This window comes from Eumetopias jubatus, unplaced genomic scaffold (assembly GCF_037043125.1).
Source record: "Eumetopias jubatus isolate StellerSeaLion01/CBP00866 unplaced genomic scaffold, mEumJub1_p1.0 scaffold_4, whole genome shotgun sequence".
In the NCBI taxonomy this organism is placed as follows: domain Eukaryota; kingdom Metazoa; phylum Chordata; class Mammalia; order Carnivora; family Otariidae; genus Eumetopias; species Eumetopias jubatus.
Genome location: NW_028274810.1, coordinates 63386094 through 63410650, shown reverse-complemented (window position 1 = coordinate 63410650; position 24557 = coordinate 63386094). Strand labels below are relative to the sequence as shown.

Genomic DNA, 24557 nt, shown 5'->3' with positions numbered 1-24557 from the left:
AACGAAAGTGATCTATCAGTCAACATGGAGACAGGAAGTTGGGGACAAAGAGGGGACGAAGACTCGTAACCATCCAGCAGCAGCCCCAGGTGTGCGATGAGGCACAGCCCCTCCTGCTGCTCCAGGAAACCTGTCCTGAGCATCCTCCCGTGCCACACGCCCCCCCCCCCCCCCGTCCCAGGTGAAGCTGAAGCAGACCACACCGCAGACGGAGGAGGAGAAGATGGAGCACAGCGTGGCGGCTGAGCGCCGGCGCATGCGGTTGCTCTATGCGGACACCATCAAGGACCTCCTGGCCAACTGCGCCATTCAGGATGGTGAGTGGCCGTGGGTGCGGAGAGCAGCTGACATCCCGCATGCCCCTGTCTGTCCTCGGCCCCCGCTGGGCAGTCGGGGAAGGACACTCCCACGCACAGGCCTGATGGCCCTCTTGCCTCAAGGTCTCCTTCCGGGAAGGGCATGTTTGGCCTCTTGCTCAGCTCCTGGGAGCTGTGACGATGGAATTAGGACATGAGGAAAACCCTTTATTGTCCACAGAGTGTATTTGGATGTTTAGGATTCAGGGTATTTGGTAAGGTGCTATTGAGCATGGCCTTAAAGACTATAGGATTTTTTAAAAAGCATATGTGTGTGTGTGTGTGTGTACGTACACATATATACATACATATATGCACACATATATGCATATATTATAGGCACACATATCTACATACATATATACACATATCTACATACATATATGCCCACACATATGCATATAGATGCAGGCACACATATATACATACACATATGCACACACATATACATATATGCATATAGATATATACACACATACATACATGCATATATGCACACACATATACATACATGCACACACATGCATATAGATACAGGCACACATATACACATACACATGTGCGCACACATACATATATGCACACCCATGTGCACACACATACACGCACACACACATACATATATGCACACATCTACATATATACATGCCCACACATATACATATAGATGTAGGCACACATATATACACATATGCACACACAATACATGTATACACACATACATATATGCACACACATGTGCACGCACACACATGCACACACATATACATGCATATGTGCACACATATACATTTAGATATATGCACGCATATATACATATAGATATATGCACGCACACAAAAATAGTATAGACATACATATACATATAGAATAAAAAGCAAGACTCTCTCTTACCCAGAACCCGGGCCCCCTCCAGTTGCTCATTTTTGGGCACCTTTCCGGAAGATTCCCTGCATATTTAAGCGTACCGTGTATTATTTAGCCCTCTCTTTTTACCCAAAAGGGAGCATACAGTACATACTGTTCTATATCTTACTTCTTTCCCCTTAAAAGTGCATCTTGGAGATTGTTCTATACCAGCACACAGATCTCCTGTGGAGTGGTAGGATTTTGACAGATGGAGAGATGAGGAAAGGTTTTTCTTGACGGAGAACACAGGCTGGGCAAAGGCCCAGAGGGGTAACCTTGGATTCACTCACCGATCTCCAGAGCGGGAGGATGTGGAGTCTTCTTGAACCCTAGAGGAGGCAACTGTAGGACAATTCAAGTGTAGTTCAGCTGCGCAGAGTGGGAGAGAGCAGGAGGGAGCAGCTGGCCCTAGGGAAGCAGCGAAAGGGGCTCCCAGGTCCATACGCCTTGTGCCTACGGAGTCTGGGGGCTGTGGCTGAGGAGGCCCGGCTCTTGCTACTGTCTTGAGACCCCCCTCGAGCCATCCATCCACCGCAGTGTCCAGGTCCCTGTTGTCCTGACAGCTCTTCCACCTAAGGGTTAGTCCAAAGGCCTCAGCATGGCATCTGGGCCCTTGGCCGGCTACTCAGCGTCACCTGGTGCTGACCCTTGTTTTGCCCTCGCCTCCACCTAAGCCAAGGCCTCGTTGCTTCCTGTGACCGTCCTGCCCATCCTGTCTCCAGATCTCAGCTCGGGCCCCCCATCCACCTCCCCTCCTGCCTACCTGTGGCATCTTGGAGCAGCCGGCAAGCCAAGTGAAAGGCCACCTCTCTGATGGGCCCTCCCTGACGAGGTCTCTCTTCCTAGTCGGTGGGAGATACACGGCACCTCCTTGGGTTCGGGGCGTCATATCAGCATCTGCTCCTCTGACCCCCACAGCCCTGTCCACTCTTGGGCCTCTCCTGCTGAGGATCTCCTGATGCCATTCCCCTGAGGGACAGGGCCTGTCAGGGCAGAGAGAGGGAAGAACTATCATTTTGAGAGGCTGTCTCCTGAGTTTGGTGCCGTGAGATCACACTTCATCTTCACAGTCCAGTGGCTTGGGTCTGACATCCGCCCTTCACCAATGAGGAAACTGAGGGTCAGAGGGTCAGGTTCCCTGACTGGCCCGTCGTACAACCTGTGTAGGGTGGTGCTGGGGTTCAGACCCAGGCGTGTCTTCTCTGTAGGTGGGTGTCCCGTCCACTGCCCCATGACAGCCTCACCTCTCTCAGCCCGAGTGTCCCTGCTCCTCACTCTCAGTGCTGAGTCAATACAAGAATCTGGGTGACCAGGAATGCTGGTGGCGCGGGGGGGGGGGGGGGCGGGTGCTGGGTTTGCCCCGTGGGAGGGTCTGCCCTTGGGAACCTCTCCCCTTCCCACCTCCCTCCCTCTGCCCTTCCCGGGTCAGATCTGGAGAGCAGGGACTGCAGCTGCATGGTGCCCGCCGAGAAGACCCGCGTGGAGAGCGTGGAGCTGGTCCTGCCTCCCCATGCCAACCACCAAGGCAATACCTTTGGGGGCCAGATCATGGCCTGGATGGAGAACGTGGCCACCATCGCAGCCAGGTGAGGGAAGAGTGCACTGTCTCTGCCTTCCCTCCTTTCTCTTCCTCTTTCCCTTGGCCCACTCCCTCTGGGGGAGAAACCCCAGCTTGGTGTTGGCGTTGAAGGCTTCAGGAGCTTGGCTGTTCTGTTAGGGAAACCTAGGGCTTTCAGACCCAGAGAGCCAGAGAGGAGTGATTTTTCTGTGAGCTGGCCGTTCCCTCCCTGGCGCAGTCCTCATCACCTGCGTGGGAAATACCGCCTCCCTAGCCCTGCACTGCAGCCTCCCGTTGGCCAGGCCCTGCCTGCTTTCTTCCTGTATCTTATGCTCCCTGCACCTCAAGCCATTTGCCCTTCCCCATTCCCGTCCTCCGGGTTCCCAGCGCTGCCTCTGCTCCCGCTCTACCCGCACCACCCCCCCCCCCCCCCCCGCCCCCGCCGTGCCACTTCCTCTCTTTTGGTCTGCCGAAGTCTACGAAGCCTCTCTGTTTCCTTCTCCCTAGAGGTGAAAACAATTCTTTCCTTCTTCTAGAATCTCTGCACTTCTCCAGGGCTTGTTCCCTACATATGGGGGTATTTTTTTTCCCAAAGATTTTATTTATTTATTTGACAGAGAGAGACACAGCGAGAGAGGGAGCACAAGCAGGGGGAGTGGGAGAGGGAGAAGCAGGCTTCCCGCCGAGCAGGGAGCCCGACGCGGGGCTCGATCCCAGGACCCTGGGACCATGACCTGAGCCGAAGGCAGAGGCTTAACGACTGAGCCACCCAGGCGCCCCATGGGGGTATTTTTTTATAGCTATGATAACTGACACTCACTGACTGACCCTCATACCTCCATGACTTTGTATTTGCTATTCCCTCTGCCAGGAGTGCCCTCCTTAACCCATGTCTTCCTCAGCCAGGGTAATTACTCCTCACCTCTAAAGAGCCTGGCTCAAATGGGCCCTCCTCTGTGTTGACCCTGTGGGACCCAGTGCAAAAGCAATGCCATTTTGGGCAGCCCAGCCTACGTGTGCGATAAGATCTCAGAGGCGGGTCACAGCCCAGATAGTCAGGGAAGGCTTCCTGGAGAACAGCTCTTGAGCTGGGCCTTGAATGACAAGTAGCTTTGGGTAAGGGGAGGGCTTCTAGGTAGTAGAAGGAGCAGGTGCTGGGGTGTAAAGGTCGAGGGAACATGGGGGAAGGGATTAACCCCAAGGCCTGTCCTTTCATCGGTCACCTCAAGCTTAGCTGCTTGCTAGCCATGCATAGACCTGAGTGTTCTAAGCTGTGAAATGGGACTTCAGTTCTGTTCCTCTGGGCAGAAGTGTCCCAGGTTGAGTGGGAGTGGGTGCGTCAGAGGACAGTGCATGTGAGCTGGGTCTGTAGATGGGGGCAGGGGAGAGGCTGATCCAGGCCTGTGGCTGAAGCACTGGGGCATTTGTCCTGTCTCTCCAACCCCTGCTTCCTCCAGCCGGCTGTGCCGCGCCCACCCTACGCTGAAGGCCATTGAGATGTTCCACTTCCGGGGCCCCTCCCAGGTCGGGGACCGCCTAGTACTCAAGGCCATCGTGAACAACGCCTTCAAACATAGGTAAGGAGTGGGACCAGGGCCCCCTGGGATTGAGGGTTCTTCCTGACCCAGTTGCAAAGCTGCCAGGAACCCTTTCCCCTGCAGATGAGGCCCATGAGGTCTAAACCCTGCCCAGCTGCAGGGCGCCTTCACCATGACCGAGATGCAGCTCTGCTCTTCCCTCCTCTGGGCTCTCCAGCCCCGTGGCTCCTGTGGTCTCAGATCAGACCCTATGCTCAGCGTGTCTCTCTCTTCCCGGCTCCTGCTGCTGGGCCTGGCGCACTGTGCGTGCTCACATCATAGGGCCCCCTCTTGCCAGTGTTCCATCATTTATCAAATCCTTCCTTTTCTCCTAAAACAGTTCATTCCTGGAGCCCTTAATTTGGAATGAAACCTAATACCTCCGAGAAAGCTTACTTTAAATATGTATCTTTGTTGGTGATTTCCGAGATCATAATGTAGTTGTTAAAAGTGAGGGAACCAGGCTCCCTGGGTTCCAGTTTGGCTCACCTTTTACTGGGTGTGTGGCTTTAGGCAACTTACTCCACATCTCTGAGTTTCAGCGTTTTTTAATAGCTGTACTCTTTATTTGTTTATTTATTTATTTCAGGGAGAGAGAGAGAGAAAGCCTGCAAACAGGGGTCGGGGGTAGGTTAGGGGCTGGGGTCCAGAGGCAGGAGGACCACAGGGTCCACAGGGGGACGACCAGAGGCAGAGGGAGAGAGAGAATCTCAAGCAGGCTCCGCGCTCAGCATGCAGTCCCACACGGGGCTCCGTCTCACGGCCCTGAGATCATGACCTGAGCCAAAATCAAGAGTCAGACGCTCAACTGACTGAGCCACCCAGGCGTCCCACTTGAGCTTCAGCTCTTTTGCCTGTAAACTGGGGCTCACCACAACGACACCATAGTTGTGACGATTCAGTGAGGTCTTACTGGTAGTATGCCAGAGAAACTGTGCAGTGCAGGATTATTATTCCTGTTATGGTCATCGCTCAGTCTGCTGCTGTGCAGGGGGAAGGGAGGGGAAGCCCTGAACTAGCAACTGCAAGGCCCCCCTTCCAGCTCAGCTTTCCTTCCTGGCTGTTGTGTGACCTTGGGCCAGTGACTGTCCTTTTCTAGGTCTTGGCTCCCCCTCTGCGTAACGTCCACATGCTGGGATCATAGAGCTTCCTAAGTGACGGGGGTGAGGGTGGCTGCTTTTTATAATTCATGAAGATGGATATATAGAAATAGCAGCAACTGAGCTGTCAGGAGCATGGCTGTTAGAGCTTTGTGAAGATGTGCGTAAGGGACATTTTTCCAAGTAGGCTCTGCACCCCCACCTTCATGCTCATGTCCTTCCAGAATCCTTTGCAGTTTACATTGCATATTATATACATATATGTACACATATGTGTATATTCATATGTGTGTACATATATGCATATATTATGTTACATATTATAGATACATATATATGTACATACGTGTGTGTGTGTGTGTGTGTTGGGGAGCCCCATTCCCTAGCTGTTAGCCCATGAGCGCATGGACCAAACCAGTTTATTCACTTCTGTGACCCCAGTGACTAGCATAGGGCCAGGCATGTAGTAGGTGCTCTGTAAACACTAATGAAAGGGAATAGTTCTGGGTTTCCTACCAGAGGGATTCTGATCTGGGCTGGGGCTGCTGGGAGAGCTGCAGGAGTATGTGTGTGTGCACGGGTGTGCGTGTGTGTTGGGGAGCGGGCACGGGCTCAGGAAGGTCCGTCCAGCATGGAAGCGGCCGTCCCTCTCCTTCAGCATGGAGGTGGGCGTGTGCGTGGAGGCTTACCGCCAGGAGGCTGAGACCCATCGGCGGCACATCAACAGTGCCTTCATGACCTTCGTGGTCCTGGACGCGGATGAGCAGCCTCGGACACTGCCCTGGGTTCGGCCCCAGCCTGGGGTGAGTGGCACCCTGCCCCACCACCAGCTCCCCTCCCTCCCTGCCCAGGGATGGTGGGGCCTGCTAGCCCCTGACACAGCCGGGGAGTGATGGGCTCAGCCCTGCTCCTCTGCCGGGGCACAGCCAGCTCGCAGTGCCCTGTGACCCCCGGAGATGCCCCTTGTGCAAGGCAAGCACCTTGGTCTGCCTGAAAGAACTCGGCCCCATGTATGGGTCTAGCTCAGTTAGGTGCCTCACAGGGCGGAGAATTGGCTGTGAAAACCCCGCAGTCCGCAGCTGGTCATTGGTGGGGATGGGGTTGGGGGAGGAGGGAGCCCGACAGACGAGGGGCGGTGAACAGTTCACAAGGGCCTCTCAGCCTGCGCCGGTTAACGTTCATGAGTGGGGAGACATCAGAAGCACTGGTTAAGAGGTGGGCTCCGGGTCAGGCCATCAGGGTTCTGTTCCTGGCCCCACTCCTTATCCCTGTGACCTTGGGTAAGCCACTCATCTTTCTGTGCCTCAGTTTCCTCCTCTGTAAAATGGGGCTAATATGAGTACCAACTTGAGAGGGTTGTGGCAAGGCTTGACATTCTGCACGGAAGGCACTTTAGAAGAGTGCCTGGTAGCAGCAAGTGCCCAGGAAATGTGGGTTCTTACTAGGACTGTCTATGCAGAGGAGGATGTCGAGGCCCAGCGAGGGCAGGTGGTGTTCCCAGAGTCACTCAGAGAGTCTGGGGGAAGCTAGGGCTGGAGCTCAGAGACTCGGCCCTTTCCTGTCTGGGCTGCTTTGCCTCAGGCTGCCCCCGTGAGACCTGAGTTCCACATCAGGGCTGCAGGGCCTCCTCGGGCCGTGGGGGGCAGACAGTAACACGGGGGTGGGAGTGGGGAGCAGGGCACAAGCAGCTCGTCTGGCCTGCACCACAGTCTGTCCCTGCGTCTCTCCCCAGGATGGCGAGCGGCGCTACCGAGAGGCTAGTGCCAGGAAAAAGATCCGACTGGACAGGCGAGTGCGGGTTGGGTGGTGGGAGGGGACACGGGTTCAGGGCTGTCCACCTGCTCCCCAGGCCCCAGGGACCACCATTTCTTCAGTGCCATCCCTGGGTTGGGCACTGGGCTGGGCCCTTTACGTCCACGCAGCCTCTCTACCCGGCGGTCTTCCTGGCTCCTTATCCAGGCGAGGACACTGAGCACAGAGGGATTAGGCGGCCATGGGCGTACAGATACAGGAATGATGGGCAGAGTGCAAATTTGAACCTGGTGGGCTCTGGCCACTTCTGAATCCTGGGTTCCTTCCATTGACCCTGATGTGTGTTGGGCAGATGAAAAAAGGTCCCTAGAGGAGAGGCAGTTGCTCAAGACACACAGCCAGGTGTGAACCACTGCTGCTAAAGCACTTTCCAGAGCGGAACGTGCTGGAAATACACTGAGGTTTGCTATCTGTGCAGATAGGAAAAGTGTGCATCTCCGGAGCACTTATCATAGGCCAACCCCCGTCTTCATGACCACCCCACGAGGCACATGCAACACCCAATCCCACTGTTGAGAAGAGGCCGCTGCTTTAGCCAGAGCCAGCTGCTCAGGGAGGGCGTGGGGACTGAGCCTTCCCCCGGCACCCTGCCCCTGGCCTTGCTCTGCTTCTGAATGAGTTTGTACGCTCTCAGCTCCCGTTTTCTGGGTGTGCAGCCCGTCTCCATGGCCAGACAGGAGTCCCTCCCCCGCTGCTGCGCTGAGCACCCAGAGCGAAGTCTTCTGAAAGACCTGGGCTCCCCAGGGACCATGGTTGTCCTCTTTCCTCTCGCAGGAAGTACATTGTGTCCTGTAAACAGGCAGAAATGCCCCTCTCTGTTCCCTGGGACCCTAGCAACCAGGTAAGGCCTTCTGCTCTGAGGGGGCAGTCCGCCAGCCCGTATTGGGACTAGGGAGGGGGTACCCTGACTCTCCATTCTTGTCAGAATGGGTTTGGGAGCAGGCCTGAGGGGGACAGGTTACTGTGTCATGACTCAAGATTGGTACAGTTTAGCAAGGGGCTTTCCTCGGTCCCCGTTTAGCAGGAGGGAGCTGAGGCCCCAAGATGAGCATCACACAGCAAGTCTGGCCAAGGTGGGGCCTCCTGTCCCAAAGCCCGGGGCCCAGCCCCCACCCCCCTTCACAGCCCAATGTCCTCTCCCCCAGTCTAGCGTGGCCCTGGCCCAGAGCCCCCGAGGAAGGGGAGAAGGTGAGGCTTCTGTCTGTGTTCTGGTCCAGGTGTACCTGAGCTACAACAACGTCTCCTCCCTGAAGATGCTCGTGGCCAAGGACAACTGGGTGCTGTCTTCGGAGGTCAACCAGGTAGCTGACCCCACCCACCAGCAGAGGTGGCTGATCTCAAGCAACAGAACTTCTTTCAACCGCTCGTGTCAAAAGGGGATTTCTTTTTTTTTTTCCAATATTTTATTTATTTATTTATTTGAGAGAGAGCGAGCGAGAGAGAGCGAGCGTGTATGAGTGGGGGTGGGGACAGAGGGAGATGGAGAAGCACCCACAGGACCCAGAGTGGAGAACCCCCAAATCTTTCCCTCCTGCCCACCCACCATCTGGCCCCCAACCCCTCATCTCTGCTGTTCTCTGCCCTGCTGCTTCCTCCCTGCAGAGTTAGGGCCAATGGGCAAGCCTGGGTTGAGGCGAGACGTGAGCTCTGCCTGTGCCCTGGGGAGAGTCACTTCCCCCACCTGTGACATTAGGGGCTTTAAAAGGCGCCTGGCTCTGAGGACCCGTTCCATTGTTGCCTTGGTCACCGCTTCCTACTGCACGCTTCTGTCCCCCTGCGCCAAATTCTCTCAGCAGCCCCTTTTCATGGGGATGGGACTGAGCCTCAGAGGGGTTGAGTCACTTTTTCACAGTCACACAGCAAGTCAGTGGCAGCCCTGAGCTGCCAGCCCCGGGCCTCCAGCATCCGAGTCAGCCCGGCCCCTCACCCGGCATAGCCCGGGGACGGGACGCGGCACGAGGCTGCCCTCTGTCCCGAGCAGGTCCGCTTGTACACTCTGGAGGAAGACAAGTTCCTCTCCTTCCACATGGAGATGTCAGTGCACGTGGACGCCACCCAGGCCTTCCTGCTGCTCTCGGACCTGCTGCGGAGGCCCGAGTGGGACAAACACTACCGGTGAGGGCCAAGGTGCCAGTGGGGCAGGGTGCTTTGCTCAGGCCTGGTGGGGAAGCTGGGCCCTCAGGTGTCCCTTGCTGGGCCATCCCCCATTATGCTCAGCCCCTCCTAGCCAGCTAAAGCCGGGCATGGGGGGGAGGGTGGTGTGGGGGGAATTGTAGTTCTGTGTTGGGTGGGTGTCAGAGTCAAGGGCATTCTGAGCCCTCAGGGAAGGGACTGAGCCTGTGTTCCTGCTCTTGCTGTCTCTCTGTCAAATAAATAAAATCTTAAAAAAAAAAAAAAAAAAAGCCCTGTTTCTGACCCACCTGGCTCTGTGACCTTGGGCAAGTCCCCTCCTTTCTAGGCCTGTTTTCCTCCTCTGAAAATGGGTACTTGAGGTGTAGGTCATGCATTTGCACTCTGGGATAGAGCAGTGATTTTCTTTCTTTCTTTTAAATCTCCCCTTTTTGTTTTTTCTTTTAAATTTCCCCTTTTTTTATTTTTGATTTTATATATTTATTTGAGAGAGAGAGCACAAGCGGGGATAGGGGCAGAGGCAGAGGGAGAAGCAGGCTTCCCGCTGAGCAGGGAGCCCGATGCGGGGCTTGATCCCAGGACCCTGGGATCATGACCTGAGCCGAAGGCAGACGCTTAACCGACTGAGCCACCCAGGCACCCCTAGATCAGTGATTTTCAAACCATGTTCTGTGGAGTTCTGTGTCCCCACAGGAAGCTTAGGCACCACTCGGTGGGGGTTAGAAGGCTGAGGGGGGCGGGTGGGCCCCCCCCCCCCAGCTTCACGGGAACTAATGGGATGGCCGGTTGGATGAATTCACCCAGTTTGCCAGCTCTTCTTAGGGGTGTGTGCGTGTATATGTTATTTTTGAATGTAGTGAGTTACTGACTATAAATGTTATTCCTAGGAATACGTTTGTTCCCCGAATTTACTGATTCTCCATGTGAATATTTTCTTCCTGAATTTAGCCAAGGAAGATAAATCTGTTCTTAGGAAAACAGCCAAAATTTCAGTATTTAATATGAGAATGTTAAAGTTGAACCTGGTATTTTTTCAAATTCCTTTAAAGTAATTTCTGTTGTGCCAACACCTTACTTTGGTCATTTCTCCCGTGGCTGCTTTACGAGGAGCCTATATTCCCAAGTATATCCATAAGGAGGGTCTGTGTGTGTGGAAATTCAGTGAGCAGGTTGTCTGGCGAGTGGAGATTGACAAATTGCCTTCCCCTTCCCACCCCCCATCTATCTTACCAGTGTGGGCCTGCTCGTGGCTGTTTTTATACAGGCTTTCTGTTTAAGGTTTGGCACATATTGCTTTAAAAAGCCTTGGTCAGGAGACGCCTGGGTGGCTCAGTCGGTTCAGTATCTGCCTTTGGCTCCGGTTGTGATCCCAGGGTCCTGGGATTGAGCCCCCCATCCGGCTCTTTGCTCAGCAAGGAGTCTGCTTCTCCCTCTGCCTCTCCCCCCACTTGTGCTCTCTCTCTCTCTCAAATAAATGAATAAAATCTTAAAAAAAGAAAACCAAAAAAGCGAAAAGCCTTGGCCTAGGTGACCCCAAGCCTATTGGCAGTGACATTCTACAAAGCTGGGAGGTAATTTGGTGGTGGATGTTGGGGGCGTTGGGCCTGTGGTAGGAAGGCTTCTTGGAGGAGGCAGGCTGCTGTGGGCCTTGAAGGCTACGTCAGATCTCCATACTTGATGGGATTGGGGCGGGGGAGTGTCCCAAGGGGAAAGGGAGCCCTTAGCTGCTTCCCCCAACCCTGCCCATAGCACCCTGTTCGTGAGGCAGCCTCTGAGGGTGGGTGGGAGAGCAGGGAAGAAGGTGGCAGGGTCGGGCATGGTCATACATGTTTCTGTGCACGTGTATGTATTGGTGTAAGCCTGTGTGTGTACCTGAACACATATGTGCAGTGTGCCTGCCGCCTGAGGGGTAGAGCTCTGGCCCCCGACAGTCTGGGCACGTTCCAGCTCTGCTTCCTTAATGCCTGTGGCTGTGAGCAGATTATTTACCTGAGCCTCAGCCCCTCATCTGTACAATGGGGATGCTGAGAGGACCTATTGCGTCGGCTGCTGTGGGATTAAATGAGATAGTATGTGGAAAGCACTTGGAACAGTGCCTGGCACATGGCAGGTGCTCCTAACCAGTAAACTGTCACACATCTGTGTGGGGCTGTGTATGCACTGGTGGGTATCTACGTGAGTCTGTGTGTGCTCACAGATGTTCCTTTGCACATATCTTTGTTCCCGTGTCTGTTTGCATTTGCGTGTGTACGTGTCTGTGTGTGTTTGTGCGTGCTTGGCCTGGCCTTCCTGCCCTCCTGTGGCCTCTGCTGAGCAGTGTAGGGGGTAAAGTGTCCCCCAGACATCTGCTCAAGAAGGCTGAAGCGTGGGAGGGCCTGGGCCAGATTGGCTGGCACAGGAGGAGCTGGGAGTCCTGACCTCTGGGCCTCCCTACAGGAGCGTGGAGCTAGTGCAGCAGGTAGATGAGGACGATGCCATCTACCATGTCATCAGCCCTGTCCTGGGTGGTGATGCCAAGCCCCAGGACTTTGTGATCCTGGCCTCTCGGCGGAAACCTTGTGACAACGGGTAGGTGCTGGCCTGTGGAGGCGGGAGGCGGCGGGAGGCGGGAGGTGGGCAGGAGGGGACATCAGCTTAGACTCAGAGCTCTGTTTGCCATGTGGGACTCCAGGCACCGCTTGGCTTTTCGGGGCTGCCCTGGCCTTGCTGTGGGCAAAATGGAGGATGGGGGTACACATCTTGCCTCTGGTCACATGTGCTCTAAGGCAGGGTGGTCTCTGTCCCTGGGGTGGCAAGACTGGCTTACCCCAGGCATGGCAGGCCCTTGCTCACGTGGCCACCTCCTTGGCCTCCACCCTCTGAAGGCCCGACTGAAGAGGGATAAGGCCGCCAGCTCTGCCAGGATGCATGGTATCACTTCTGCTAGAGACAAGCACAGAAAACTGAAGCATGAAAATCCAAAGTGTGGGACTCCTTTGAGCATCTGCAGTGGAGGGGCTTTTCCAGAAAATCTGCAATGAAACCATGCTGGCTCCTGGCAAATTCAGGGCTGCTAACGCACAAGGACCACCTCTCTCTAGCCTGGCCCAGAGCCAGCTGTCGGGCCTTTTAAGAGTTTATGTGCCTCAGTCTGGTGAGGGGGTGTGTGTGGAGGGGCCTCCGGGGCCTGAGCTGGGCGGAAACAGGCCCTCACCTTCTCTTCCTGTGCCCTTGTCCACCCTTGCTTGGCTCCAGGGACCCCTATGTCATCGCGATGCGGTCAGTTACACTGCCCACACACCCCGAGACGCCAGCATATAGGCGTGGGGAGACACTCTGCTCGGGTTTCTGCTTCTGGAGAGAGGGGGACCAGCTGACCAAGGTGAGGCCGGTGTTCCCTTACCACCCCCCCAGGTCCCCCCAAAGCCACATGCATGTCCAGAGCTCGGTGCTGTGGGCTCAACTCCATACCTGGGCCCCACCTGCAGGCTCTCTTCTAGCTTGGGGGAGCCTATGAGTGTCAGGGGCTGAAAACATAAGATCTAATCTGTGCAGAGATGAGACGGTAGGGTGTTGGAAAAAGCTCTGGATGCTGAGGGCAGAGGCCTGGGTTCTGATCTAAAATTCATGTCATTATTTACTTGTATACCTCTCTTGTCTGGGAAGGCTTTATATGGTTCTCAGGGCCCATAAAACTCAGCAGGGCAGTCAGTGCTATTTGAAAATGTGGGGGAGGAGGCCGAGGGTGGGGGGGGGGTTACTGCGCTCCCCGCCTCAGGGCCTGGGTAGGGATGAGGCTGGTGTTCGCTAACTTACAATACACTTACCTCGGACTTCTCAGCACAGTCCCTGAGCTTATTTCTAACTTGCTTCCATGACCCTAGAGCACCATTTGTCCATGCTGGGCTGTGGAGACCCAGCCGTCCTCCAGAACCTCCCCCATATGAACTGTGCGTGGTCACTGAGGGAAGCGGGGTTGTCAGCCCCCAGAAGAGGGGTCACACCACGTTATCTTCTAGGGCCCCAGGGTGCTGGCTTGGATCTGCTGCCCTTCCCACCTGGCTCATGCCCACGAGCTCCCAGCCCCTCCCTGCCCAGCCTCCCTGAATGTGGCTTCCTTCCCCTCCTGCAGGTGTCCTACTACAACCAGGCTACCCCAGGCTTTCTCAACTACGTGACCACCAACGTGGCTGGTCTCTCCTCAGAGTTCTACACCACCTTCAAGGCCTGTGAGCAGTTCCTGTTGGACAACCGGAACGATCTGGCCCCCAGCCTGCAGACCCTCTAAGCGCCCCCCAGTGGCCACTGCACACCCACTCCCCCTCCATCCTGCCCCCAGGGACACACATGCAGTGCATGGAGGCAGGCAGGGGCATTTATTCCTTGCTGTCTCCCCCGTGGGAAGCCTGGAGCCAGGGGCCCACCGGCCCAGCACCCATGGGTGCTCAGTTCCTGCCCACATCCGCCAGCAAGTCTTCGCGGTAACTCGGGGGCAGCCTGTAGTAGACTCGGGTCCTGTCCACAGCCCTGGCTCCCAGCAGCACTGCCCGCACCGATGCATAGTCGCCCCCCTCAGGACGGTGCTCCACCGTGACAGTGGCCCGGGGGGAGGCCGCCAACAGCCTGGTCACCACCCCAGCCGGGTTTGGGCCCAACAGCCCGGCCTGCAGCTGGAAGGACACAGGTTGCCAGAGACCCCGGCACAGCTCCAGCATATCTGCAAGCAGCTGGTCCCTGTAGCCACCGCCCAGCGCCTCCTCAGGCCAGCCTGGTGCCACCGTCACGTGGGGGAACACCTCAGCCACCGTTGTCAGCAGCTCCCTGCCGGCCACGTGGCCAGGGGCCGCAAAGCTGCCATGGGAGACTGTGGCCCCGATCCACACAGGCCGAGGCAGGTGGCCCAGGGCAGACAGGCGGGCCAGTGTGGCCAGGGCCGGCCGGAGGGCTGAGGGCTCTGCTATGTGCAGATGGACACCCCAGCGTCCGGGCCGCCCGGCAAGCTGCAGGAGGCAGGACTCCAGCGTCAGGGCGGGACCTCCTGGGGCACGTATGATGGGCATGGCGTCCTTGGCTGCAGGCCCCTGGAGGCCAACGGTCAGCAGGATCATGCCTTCTCTGTCTGAAAGAGGCAGTGGACGGAGGAAGCAAAGTGTCAGGAGTTCAGGTGATGGTGGGCTGTCAGAGGCCCCTGTTAAAGGGGTGGCAATCGGGGCGGGGGGCAGCCAAGGAGAAGCTGGTGCCCCGTCTGCTGAGATCTGTCAAGGGTCCAGGCTCCAGGTGGAAAGGCTGCTTTATAAATGTGCCTGGGGCTCATCCGACCATCTGAATGACATGATCAGCTGCTAGCTCGGCTCTTGGCCTTTGACTGGGGCTTGGTCCTGGGGCCTGGGCCTGCCTCTCCTGCAGTAGATATGGCTCAGGGCTCAAGGGCACTGACGGTTAGGGGCCCATGCTCTTGGTACCACTGCATTCTGCCACCATGGCATCCAGCACATTGCCACAGTAACAGAGGCCTTAGTTTCCTGCCCCAAGCAAAGGAATCCCTCCTCTTCACCCCAGTTTAGCTAGGAGCACAGGGGCTGAAGGCAGGCCTTACCTGGGAGGCTGACTGTTGCTGTTCTTCTGTTGCCCTGGAGGTCAGGAACCAGCCACTCCACGCTCAGACCGTGCCCCCCAGGGGGCTGGAGAAGAGGGATCAGGCTGCCTCCCGTGTAGTAAATGCGCTTCCGTGTGGCATTCGCTGTGGGGCCCCAAATTGTCAAGATGCAGTGGCCACCATTCACAGAGCCCCTTCTCTGAGTCCTGTGTCTACACACAGTCTCTCTCTGCCTCACAGCACCCTTCCAGGCAGACGTACTCCCATCAGAGATTACAAAGAGGGATTGCCCAAGGTCCCACAGCCAACCGGGGTTAGAACCTGATGGAACCAAGTCTGCCAGCCCCAAAGCTGGAACTCCCTCCCTGCACCGGCATGGCTCCCATGGTAGGAATGTTGAGTCTCATGGGTTCCCTTTGAGATGGCTTAACTGCAGGCTCTCCTAGGTCCAGGGTCAAGAGAATGCTGGACAAGCAAATGGGTAGTATCTGGGTCATTGATTAGTAGGTACATTGGTGTGTGGCGGGGGCTGTCTCTGAGAAACTATATTGTAAGGGAAACGCACATGGGGTTTGGAATTTGCTGGGTTCCAATCTAAGCTGTGCTATGTACAAGGGAATGACTTGGTGTAGATTATTTTACTGGTCTGAACCTCAGTTTCCCTATCTATAGAATGGAATCACTACTTCCTGGATATTTGAGGCTTACATAGCATACTATACCCATGTCTGGCATACAGCAGGTGCTTAAAAGAATTCTTTGACCTGATGCCTCACCCCTCCAGCTCTGCTCCACTGTCCACCAAATGCTGCCCGCAGAATCCAGCCCTACCAGCCTCCCTGGCCATCTCACACCCCTCCTACCAGCCAGTTGCTTGAACTGTGACAGGACAGGCTCAAAGAGGTCATAGTAGACTTGGTGGGAAGCGCTGTTGTCTCGGACATAGAGGAGATCATCCACCGACACGGGGTCCAAGACACCCTGCCACAGCGTCAGGCTGTACCTGGGGCCCAGAGACCAAGCTCAGCACCTGCCTGGGCCCAGCAAGGTCCTCAGCCCCACTCCTGTGCTCAGAACAGGACCCTAGCTGGGCAGGGATAGAGTAGATGGCCTCCAGCTTTCTCCCTGAGAGCTGCCTCCCTTTCCAAGGGCAGAAGAAGTCACAGGGGCTTCAGGCTTCAGGAAGGAAGAGTAAAGAGGCTGGAGCAGGAGGGGCTGGCCCACCCTGCCTCCTCCCTGGGAGTTATCTATTTCTGGTCCTGTCTTAGGAACCGGACAAGGACAGAAAGGGATGGGTACAGGCAGTGGCGGAGAAGTTAGGTGTAGAGGGGGAAGGGGACAGCCCTGGAACTCCTGTGGGAAGTGGCCAAGGGAGGTGGGACTGGGCAGTTGGGAGTCCCTCAATCCCTAGAAGACGATCCTGGGCACAGCTGGCTCCCATGGGAGGAAGACTTGCCACTAGGTCGAGTTATCCACTAATGGACTGGCTGCCTTGGGTGGTAGTGAACAGCCCATCACCAGAGGTATACAAGCAGAGAGCAGGGATGCTGTAGAGGATGTGATCACCAGTGGGTATTGGACAGATATGGTTAAGTGGCTGGGATCTCCCCAGGGAGTAACAGTTCCCCAGGGGGTGGGTTTGGTGGATCAGGGGCTGTGGCAGGGGCCTGGGAGTTTTCACCTCTTCGATTGGCCCAGCAGCCAGCTGAAGTGGGGCCAGGCAGCCCGTACCATGACAGCCCGCACGGGAAAGGTGACCCTCTGTGGCAGTGCGCCCACCAGCTCCTGCATCCTCTCCACCATGGCTCGGGTGTATGTCATGTTCAGGAACAGGGGCACATAGAGGGTGGTCCAGCCTGGAGACAGGGTGGCCTTAGGATACTTCTCCTGGACCAAGGCCAGGAATCTGCAGAGAATCAGAGACACTGGTCTTTGAGAGCCTTGTTGGCCACTTCATCTCCTGGGTTCCCCATCACTGGGCTAGGAAGTGGCAAGTCCTGTTGAATGTAGAGTATAAGGACCAAAGCTGAGTCCTAAAGAACAGAAGTGACTTAAGGTCCTACAAATGGGGCATGGACTTTGGAGTCAGGGGGTTCTGGGTTCAGGTCCTGACTCCATAACCTTGGGCAGCTCATTTCAACCTCTTTGATTCTCAAAGATGTCATCCCTTCTGGTAGGGCAGGGCCTCTTCAGCATCCCCATTTGGACAGGGGAGACAAGCCAGGGCCCCAGATACGGGGATCTAGTCCCTGCCACTTGTCTCTGAAGCTTCAGATTTTTAAATTCCATGTAAATTTTCCCCTGATAGAAATTTTAACAGAGGAATAATGTTACCCTCTCCTCCTTCCCAAACTATTGAGTAAAATCAACACTCCAAGAAGATGAGCCATTATTTATCTTGGGCCACTGACTACGTATTTTTCCAATGGCTGCTTTCCAAATGCACCTCAGTTTGAGAATCACAATAAATACTGGATGGATGGATGGAGAGATGGATGACTAGAATCAGGAAGGCCTGGCTTTGAATCTTTGCAATTTTTAGACCTAGGCCACTTGTGTAACTTCGATCAGATAGTTCTTGTATTAATAAAATGAAAATATAATAATACCTACCTCATTCTCTTGATAACTGAAGTACTTTTTGAAACAGTGCCTGGGCACGTAATAAAACATTCAATAAACTGAATCTCGATTACTATCAGCTTTCTCTTCTGCAACATGGGGGGAGATGCTCCCAACCCGGCACTGCTAGGTAAGGGTCAAATTGGACACACTTGTCCTTCTGTGTGGCCCCTCATCTGTTGTTATGTGCAGCTGGTCTATGTGAAGGGTGTTGGTGGTAGTGCTGGGATTTCAGGGGGGGGGCTGGGGAAGGAGTTAGCACTTTTAGACTTTTCTCTAGCAGGCCAAGCCCTGCCTTGGTCACTGGGGATACAGAAAGGACTGGGCCCTGTCTGCCTTCCAGGAGTCCACTGTGGAGTAGGGGCTATAAACTGGTAATCTGGCAGTGACAGCCCAGTGAAATCAGGGCTGTGTTAGGAGGACGTGTTGATGAAGGCTCTCAGCAGCCTGGGATGTCAGGGTAGATTTGGGAGGAGGTAACGACTGGGCAAAGGTTCATGAGGAAATTTGGGCAAGGCATTCGAGGCAAAGGGAAGAGCATGTGCAAAGGCTCAGAGGTCAGGTTATATGGTATGGCTGGAAGTAAACTCAGCAAAGGTGCCCCGAGCACTTTCTGTGCCAGATGGTGAAGGAAGAGGGCTGGACACAACTGGGGCAGGGAAGTGAACACTCACTGTGTGGCATTGACCTCGACTGAGATGGGCACATTGGGGCCCCTCAGGATGTCAGCATTGATCCACACAGGTCTCCGCACTCTCCCGTCCTCTGTCAGCCGCCGCAGAAGGTCCAGCGAGGGGCCCACAGCCTTGAGGCTCTTGAAGTCCAGTTTGATACCTGTGGGGAGGGGCCCAAGGGCTTGGGGAAATGGACCCTCATGCTCAGGGCAGAAGGAACCAGCAGACACGACTTCCTGGAACAGAGAGAGCGCGGGGTGGGGGTGGGGGTGGTGGGCAGACAGGGACCAGACTCCAGCTGGGTGTGAAGAGGGCTTTCAAAAAAGCCAAGCTACCCACAGAGGAAGGACCTGCCCCTGCCCCTGCCCCTGCCCCTGGGGGGAGAAAGCTGAGGCCAGCCAAGGGCTCAGACTTAGGGGTTGTCAAGCATCGGAGAAAAAGGGACTGTGGTTCTTGGACAGGGTAGGCTTAGAGCGTCCTAAGCCAACTTAGCCTGAGTGGAAGTTCCTCAGCCTGCAGAAAGAGGCGTTTGAGTAGAGGAGGGCCATGGAAGTGGAGGAGGAGCTCCTGTGAACAAAAGCCTGTCCTATTCCGGCAGCTGGGGGCTGGGGGTGAATGGCGATGAGGGGAACTGCAGGGGGATGAGGTTGTGAAGTTGGAGACGGCTGTTGAAAGCCAGGCCAAGGAGATGACACTTTGTCCCGGGACAACGGGGAGCCATGCAGGGCCAAAAGAGGGGAGTGACAAATTTGGTGTTTGGAAAGCTCACACAGATGTACATGGTGGTGGTGGTGGTGGAGGGAAGACAGAGCGGCTGAGTCTGGGGGCAGGACGAGGTGAATGACAGAGGGGGAGGCAGGAGGGTGATGATGCCTAGATTCTGACCAAAACTTGGCAAAGGGACCTGGGAGGGAAGGGCGGAGGTGGGCTTTGAACAGGTTACACCTAGTTCTGGAGGTTCTGGAGGGAGGGAGGGAGGGAGATTCAGGAGGGAACAATCTGAACGTGTCTGCACTTTGTGGTGTACCCTGCCCTTTCCCACCCCCACCTCACCTAGAATTCCCTGGGCCTGGGTGTCTTGAGCCGGTTGTGGGGGCAGGGGAAGCCCAGGCAATGAGCAGTGAGCCTGGGACTGGCCTGGCTTCAGCAGAGGACCAGAGGGAGGGGCTGAGAGCGTCCTTACCCTTCTGCGAAGAGGCCAGCACAGCCTCCAGCCACTGCTGCAGGGTGTTGTCGCTGTAGATGGCTGGGGGGTGCGCCATGATGGGGACCCCTGTCTCGTTGGCTGTGTTGAGTCCTTCTACCGTGACGTCTGCCTCCAGGACCATGGCGCTGCCTGGGCAAGAGGCAGAACTTGGGTCGCTTCCTTTGAAAATTTTTTCTTCTTTTTTCTCAACATCAAAGTATTACACATTTATCAAAGAACATTTGGAAAATACAGAAAAGCCGGAAGAAGAATGCTCATTCACATTTCCATCCTAGCTCACATTCTGTGTGTATTTTCTTCCATCTTTGTCTATGTACGGGTTTTTATGCAGTTGAGACCACACTGCATTTGTCATTTTTAATCCTCTTCTTTCAGTGACATTTCTATAATCTTCTATGTCTCATTTTTTTTAGAGGCTACAAAAGCTCTGGTGGAGGGTCATTAGCCACCTCTTACTCCTGAGACAGTTTGGTAGTTTCCAGTTCTTTGCTACTCAAATGATACACAGTTTATCCTGGTGTTTGAATTATTTCTAGTCCCTGCTTGTGGCATTTGAGTTAGGGCCATGCTGGGTCATTTTTAAAGCCCACATTATTCAATTACCATCCAGAAAAATTGTTCTGATTCATGTTCCCGCCTAAAGTACATAAGCTTGCCCACCTCCCTGCACCTTTATAGCACTGAGCCTTGTTATTTTAATTTTTAAATTTCTAAAACCCTGTCCTCCAGAGTTCGGTCTAGGAGGGAGCTAAGGCCTTCCCAATGGAAGTGGACTTGGAAGACCCTGCCAGGGCCACCGCCTTTGGGGTGTGCAGTGGAAGGAGGGGAGAGAGGGAGGCAAGGGATCACGTTTGGCTCTGCAACATCACAGACCCTTGGCATCAGAAGGGGCCTTTTCTCCTGGTTTATACTCACAACCTCCTGACCTCTCACCTCTAGCCCTGCTCCCCTGGAAGTCCATTCTCTACACAGCAACTAGAGTGAGTTTTCTAAACATGCACCTGCTCGTGTCACTTTCTGTTAAAAAACAGAATGGCCCCACCCATTGCCCTTAGACTCAAACCCAAATTCCTTAGCAGAGCCTCTGCGGTCCTGCATGACCCAGCCCTGACAAAATTTCCAATCTCACCCGAGTGCCCCTCTCCCTCCATCTCTAGGTTCCAGCCCCTCCAGCTTCTGCAACATTACTGTGCACACAAATCATCCAGGAGCTGTTAAAATTCAAGCTCCTATCAGTGGGTCAGGGGTGGGCCCGAGGTTCTGTGCATCTCACAGCTCCCCAGCCATGCCCAAGCTGCTGGGCCTTGGACTGCACTTGTAGGGAGGCTTGAATTTGTTCTGTCCTCCCATCTCTGCTCTCTTACTGCTGGTTGTTGCCTCGGCAACTCTCCCCTCCGCAGATTCACTAGGCTACCTTCTGCTCGTCTGTTAGTGTTTGGCTTAAAATATCACTTCCTCAGGGAGGCCATGCCTGAACCCCATGCCCAGTCTGACTTAGTCATTGCTTCGGGACTACTCTTTTTGAGTGCTTAGCCCCATGTAATTGCTCACTTAGCATCAGCCTTCCTGAGTATAGGTGCCAGGGTGCAGGGTCTAGGTCTGAATTGACCATCACTTGAATCTCTGGTGCCTAGATGGCATCAGGCCTAAAAAAGGAGCTTTAAAAATGGTTGTTGAATGACGAGCACCTGAATGACTTAATGATAGAAAAGTCAAGCTCAGTAAGCCTGGGTCCACAGAGGTAAGAAAGAGCTTGGCCAAAGTCAGAGAATTTTTGCAGATTTCTCTAAAATTTAGGTGCCTGGATTTCCAGGAGGGGAAGAAGGTGAGTGCCGGCATGTGCCTGGCAGTGAGCCAGGCATTTCACATCATCCCATTTCCTCCAAATGTTGTGGATCCTGCTTCTAGAGCATGGGACTCCCAGGTTCCCTCGTGGGGATGAGCCCCCCTGGGCCATGGAAACAGGACATGAACATAAAAACACGTTGTTAAACCATTAAGGGCTTTATGAAGGCAACCTTCATTTTCGGACTTGAGCACAAAGTTCTTTCTCATCTTACTTTGTGGTTACTTGGGAATGCAGAGAGGGGTTCCGAAAGGCTTGGGCCCCAGTGAGGCCCACCACAGAAGCCAGGCTGGAACCGGGGTGGGCTGCAGGTGAGAAGGTAGCTGCTGAGAATGGATGCAGTGGGGTTTCCTTCCCACCCAATGGGGGGGCCAGTTGCAGTCTTGGTGGGGGCTACATCGAGAGCCCTCTGAGTCCTGGTGACGTCCTGCTGCCGCTGCCTTGTTTAACTCGCACTCGCCAACCTCCCTGAAGACACTGGGTCCCTTGGAGACAAGGTCACATCTCACTCATTTCCAAACCCTTCTCCTGAGATCAACCCAGGGCAGGGACCCAGTGAAGTGAATCGGACTGAAGACCAGCAGAAAGTACATTCTAGACTTAGCCTGCCTCCTTGCAATTGCCACCTAGGCCCAGTTTCTTCTTGCAAAAGTCTTTTCTCTTATCATGAAAAGTTGTTACTTGCCTTCCAGATGCTGAATCTGAAGGCTGACATGTTTGGGTCGGGTGTGAGGGATGGACAAGCGAGGAGGGAAGGATCCATTTCCTGCGGCCCCAGAAGGGGAGGAGCGCTGGCCCCCCAGGGAACAGACAGGAAGTTATGGAGCCCCGCTCCCCAACTCCCCCCCCCCCCCCCCGGCCACACACACACACCATGGGGCAGGCCTCTGAGCCCAGACCGCAGGCATGAGCGCCAGGACAAACAGCGATCTGTGTCACTCGGGCAGGGCACTTGTCTCCTCTGTGCCTCCTCTTTCTCATTTACAGGAATTGAATAATAAGATAGCCCTGGTTAGGCATTCACTAAGTGTTAATCATTATTTACATGGAGTAGGCTCACTTAATTAGAGTCGCTGTATCCTCCCCGACCTTCCCTTTGCCTGGGAGAGTCTGGTGTATTTCCGTAGGCTCAGCATTATTTAGTTTGGATGATAAATGATATGGGAATTCTACCACTCCACATTTGGCAGAGGGAAAAACAACTGTGGACAGGTGAAGTCACCTGTCCCAAATCACTGTGCTGCTAAAGAGCCAAGGTAGGATTTGAACCCAGTTCTGTCTGCCTCCCAGATCTTCGCTCTGGCCCCTTCTCTCCACGTGGAAGTCCGTTCATGTCCAAGATGACTTCACCAGCCTGGTCCTGCCCCTGGGTCTCACCCAGGGTCCCCACCCCCGCTGTGCGCCTCTTCCCAGAGGCCTACCACAGGGACCTGGCAGAACCCTCAGGGAGGAAACTGGGCCTCTGGATCCCTAAGCTATGCTAAGGGGTACCTATCCATGCTCCCTGCTGTTGGGCACTGCCTGGCTGGGGCCATCGGCCTTCTTCTTGGCCAAGGTCCTTATGTTGTGGGGCCGGATCTCTCGTCCGCTACCCCAGGGCCTCCATCATCACTCTGAATCAGAGGCGCAGAGGCATTTTCCAATTTGCTCAGCTTTTCTGCTCATTTTTGATAGCACTGGGCCTCAAAGTCACGTCTTCTGGCTTCCACAGGCTTGGGGGGCAAGGACCTCCGAGCAGGCACAGCTGGCTGTCACGGAAGGGGTAGCTGGGGCAGAGGACATCAGACATCTGGGTCGAACCCTAATGCCGCCACATACGTCATGCTGTCTCATCTCCACCTCTGCCCTCCCCCATCTCCTGCACCCCTGCTCTGGCCTGTCCCAGTCCTGGCAGCCAGACTTACTGCTCAGGGCAGCTTCCATCTCCTCCCTCCTGTTGGCAGCATGGTACCAGGTGACCAGCAGGCCGTCCGGTTGGCTGATCTGGCCCAGGCTCTGCAGGTAGTCCAGCATGTCCGCGTCGGGGTGGCAGGCCGCATCCTGCTCACAGTCTGGAATGGAAGTCAAGCAAGCTGTTAGCCTCAGTTCTCGCCTCTGCCCAAGATTCCCATCTGTTCATCCCTCTGACCCTCCCTGGGCTCCCAGGGTGTGTCCAGCTTTCCATCTAGCAGAGGGACAGGGGGACCCCAGAACCATCAAGTGCTATGAGAAATACATGGGCTCCTGGGCACAAGGAGCCCCCAAACCAGCCTGGGCAGTCAGGAAGTTTACAGAGGAGGGAACATTTAAGGGGGCTTTGAGGATGGGTGTAAATTTGACAGAAAAGGGGGACAGAGAGAACAGTATCAGCACAGGCTGGGCTGAAGGACAGAGTGTGGTCCCCTGAGTAACAGCCACTGGCTGGTACAGATGGCCTGAGACATGGAGAGGGCAGGCCTGGAAGGGGGTGTTGTGATCAGGCTGTAAATGGCCATGAACGCCAGCAAAGGGGTTGGCTGTGTGCTGAGGGCAAGGTGGGCTTGTGTTTAGTCTGCTGAGCCTGAGATGCCCACAGGACCCCCCAAAAGGAAGGTCCATTCAGGGGCATGGGTGGGAGGTGTGGGCTGAAGGCAACAAGCCTGGTGGAGGCGGGAGGGGGGGGAAGTTGATGGGGATAGAGTCGGCTGGGGATGGAGTCTTAGTGGAGATGCGGGATGGGAGAGGAGGCCATCAGAGCGGTCCGTGGGGAAGCCAACGAGACGGCATGACAGGGGGCCCTACCCGGCTGACTGCGCGGCGACAGTACGAAGCTCAGGATCAATCCAATGGCGATCACCAGAACCACGCTGGCACTGCCCAGAAGGGCCCACTTGGTCTGACCGTTCGAGCACCCCTTCTTGCAGGCCATGATGATCCTGTCTGCAGAAGGTCTCCCGAGTCCCCACGGCCCAGAGGCCCCCAAGGCTCCCGGTAGCTGGGATCCGGTGGGACGCGGGAGCCCCGTGTAGCATCCAGTTCTTCACCCAGGCCCCAGCTCTGGCGGGTCAGGAATGTCTCCTGAGGAGGTAGCCCCTGAGGCTCCTCCTCCCTCCCTCCCCACCCTCCTCCCGGCTCCACACCCTTCGAGGAGCTTAATAAATCAAGCAGAAAGTCCTACCACCTCCAAAATGACCTTTGAGCACACCAAGAGGCCAGAGAATGTTGGACCAAGC

At 55.3% G+C, this 24557-nt stretch overlaps 2 protein-coding genes across 2 annotated transcripts in view; one reads left to right on the top strand and one right to left on the bottom strand.

Moving 5' to 3' along the window:
* Positions 1 to 17703, top strand: part of ACOT11 (acyl-CoA thioesterase 11) — a 51199-nt gene extending 33496 nt beyond the window's left edge. The window contains exons 6-16 of the mRNA XM_028106938.2: positions 182 to 317; positions 2695 to 2851; positions 4281 to 4400; positions 6159 to 6303; positions 7233 to 7288; positions 8087 to 8153; positions 8530 to 8613; positions 9294 to 9427; positions 11879 to 12010; positions 12677 to 12803; positions 13554 to 17703. Coding sequence (XP_027962739.1) covers positions 182 to 317; positions 2695 to 2851; positions 4281 to 4400; positions 6159 to 6303; positions 7233 to 7288; positions 8087 to 8153; positions 8530 to 8613; positions 9294 to 9427; positions 11879 to 12010; positions 12677 to 12803; positions 13554 to 13709 — 1314 coding nt within the window. The 3' untranslated portion in view covers positions 13710 to 17703. The remainder of the gene's footprint in view (positions 1 to 181; positions 318 to 2694; positions 2852 to 4280; positions 4401 to 6158; positions 6304 to 7232; positions 7289 to 8086; positions 8154 to 8529; positions 8614 to 9293; positions 9428 to 11878; positions 12011 to 12676; positions 12804 to 13553) is intronic.
* On the bottom strand, positions 13867 to 24304 carry FAM151A (family with sequence similarity 151 member A). The gene is made up of 8 exons (XM_028106937.2): positions 24127 to 24304; positions 23267 to 23417; positions 19497 to 19645; positions 18314 to 18473; positions 16699 to 16923; positions 15881 to 16020; positions 15018 to 15161; positions 13867 to 14540 (listed from the first exon to the last, which is right to left on the bottom strand). Exons 1-8 carry the CDS (start codon positions 24251 to 24253, stop codon positions 13867 to 13869), a joined length of 1770 nt encoding a protein of 589 aa, XP_027962738.2. The 5' UTR covers positions 24254 to 24304.
* Between the last annotated feature and the right edge of the window lie 253 nt (positions 24305 to 24557).